Below are 2,500 nucleotides of genomic sequence, written 5' to 3' on the forward strand. Positions count from 1 at the left end.
GTGGACAGTGTACATGTACATGTACTCTTGGTGTTAAGAGTTAATATGGAAGAGAAAAATACGACAAAGAGTCCGGGGCAGCCCCGCCTGCCGATTTTGTAGCCACCTGGAATCTTTTATTTTTAGCTTCAAAATATATCGGCATTAATGGATTAAATGGGTTAATTGCATTGCCCAAGGTACAGAAATGCCAGGATGGTGATTTTTTACTTAATTTTCTGACATACCATGTGAATTTATTACGTCTCATGATAACAAATTAACAGATTGAATAGATTGTGAAAAAGAAAATGTATAAACTCATTTTAGGTAGGTAGGTAGTATGAATGAATAAAGATTGCTAACAGGAGTGATATTTGTGAAGGAAATGTATAGTTGATTTTTTTGGTCAATTGGAGAAGGAGCGAAAATTATAACTATATTTACAAAGGTATATTATTTGTTTGTTATGCATGTTGGTATGTGGAGGTTAAAGGCAGTAGATATGTTAACAGTGTATTAAGAATGGTGCTTTCCTTGTAGATGATATATCACAATAGTAAATTTTATAAATAGCAGAGATCATGAGCTCTCTGGTTTTCTGAATATCTTCAGTATTTTACTGAAAGTTAAAATGTATTGTTTTAAAATTAGAAAAATTCTCATTCCTTTTTATTTCTTCCTTTCACTTTGTCTTCTTAGAACTGGAAGCAACCCAGACACAACTGCGGTTGGCGTTACGCCTTCAGCACTTCCTGCACCATCTCCACCGACATCTGTCCAGACCTCTGCAGATATCCCATCAGAAGCACCTCGACGCGCAAAACAACCTGCTCCCTTAGTCCGTGAGAGGTGAGTGCTTTGAGAAGGCTGATGTATGATGTATGATGACTTTGTCTAATAGTACAAATGAGTATCAAAATTAGGAAAAAGTGGGGTCACTCTCTAATAGCACCAGATTTTGTTAAGATTGTGTTTTGATTCATTATCATCTGTAGTACATCTACAATAGCCTTGAAATACACCAACGCTTTGATTTCAGCTGATGGTTTCTGCAAAACATGTCATTCTCTTTTTTAGGTTCCGTTGCATAGTACCGTACCCACCAAATAGTGAATATGAGTTAGAACTGCAACTTGGGGACATCATATACGTGCACAAGAAACGAGAAGATGGCTGGTACAAGGGAACTTTACAGCGTACTGGGAAGACTGGTTTGTTTCCGGCCAGTTTTGTAGAATCTTGTTAGCTCAGATAAGCGTTTTTGTATCAGATCCATTTCAAACTATAGCAACTCATTTAACTGAAGAAGACTTACAGAGAGAATAGCTCTGTACATGCCAAGACTTTCTAGAAGTTGGAGAGGGGTTTTGATACTTTTTTAAAAGCTGACAGAATAAACGCTTTACAGTTAGCATTTTTTCCTTTTTAAGATGGAATGGCTCAGCAACTCTGTATTATGCATTGAGAATAAATAGCCCTCTAGGAACTGGTATTTCGAACATGCTACAAGCTGAGCAGAGCTGAAGTACATAAATTGATTCAGTTATGTCTTGAGGTCTGTTCTTTTTGTGTTGATATTGTTGACCATGATGACAGTTTAACTTTGCTTGATTATGTTTTTATATATTGATATGATTATTTTCTCTTTATTATTATTATTATTATTATTATTACTATTATAATTATCATCATCATCATCATCCCCATCCTCATTACCATCAACATTATCTGAATCACCATCACCTTCACATTGTTCAGATAGTAAGCAGTGAAATTATGTTACAACAGGGAGCAGTAACATGATAGATAATAGGCAGTTTAAGATTCTCTGTTATTTTGTTCATAACTTTTTTACACAGGCAGATAAAACAGACAAGCACACACACAAATTAAATTACAAATACATGCAAAAGATATATTTATAAACAAGCACACACAAACTATCAGGGATACCCTGATCCGAGAATCCCAGGTTTCTCTCCCGGCTGCATCCTTTAGGTAACCATCTTGCTCTGTAAGCTGAGTGGCATAAGATCATGGCTATGGCTAATCACTGCAGTGTTGCTCCTCACCATATTATCACATTATTATTATTATTATTATTATTATTATTATTATTATTATTATGATGATGATTTATAGGACCTAGACTGTTATTATTGTTACTATTAATGAGAGTTACAATTTTAGTTGATTTTTTATATCTGCTATTTTCATTACTGTTATTTGTATGATTTTCTTGCATTAGTAATTGATTTAGTAGCTGATATTATCATCACTGTTTTAACAATTTTTTTGACTGAACTATGAAAGTCTTTCATGTTGCTTGCCATACGAGTTGTGAATTCATCTCCTTTAGTCATCATCATTAATTGTGTTGTTGTATATGGTTAAGATTTAAAGAGGAATATTCAAGACAAGAGATGTCATGCTTTTGTCATATTCTTTTTTTTATGAAATTTGAAGAAAAAAAATCTTTGTTGACATGTAGTTTACAAGTTTCATATGATTTTGTACA

At 33.9% G+C, this 2,500-nt stretch overlaps 1 protein-coding gene across 1 annotated transcript in view; it reads left to right on the forward strand.

Moving 5' to 3' along the window:
• Window positions 1-1,460, forward strand: part of POSH (Plenty of SH3s) — a gene marked incomplete at its 5' end in the record, with an annotated part of 28,960 nt that extends 27,500 nt beyond the window's left edge. Inside the window, 2 exon segments of the mRNA XM_070126749.1 lie at window positions 682-831; window positions 1,060-1,460. Coding sequence (XP_069982850.1) covers window positions 682-831; window positions 1,060-1,228 — 319 coding nt within the window.
• Between the last annotated feature and the right edge of the window lie 1,040 nt (window positions 1,461-2,500).

Source organism: Penaeus vannamei, chromosome 10 (assembly GCF_042767895.1).
Source record: "Penaeus vannamei isolate JL-2024 chromosome 10, ASM4276789v1, whole genome shotgun sequence".
Lineage (NCBI taxonomy): Eukaryota > Metazoa > Arthropoda > Malacostraca > Decapoda > Penaeidae > Penaeus > Penaeus vannamei.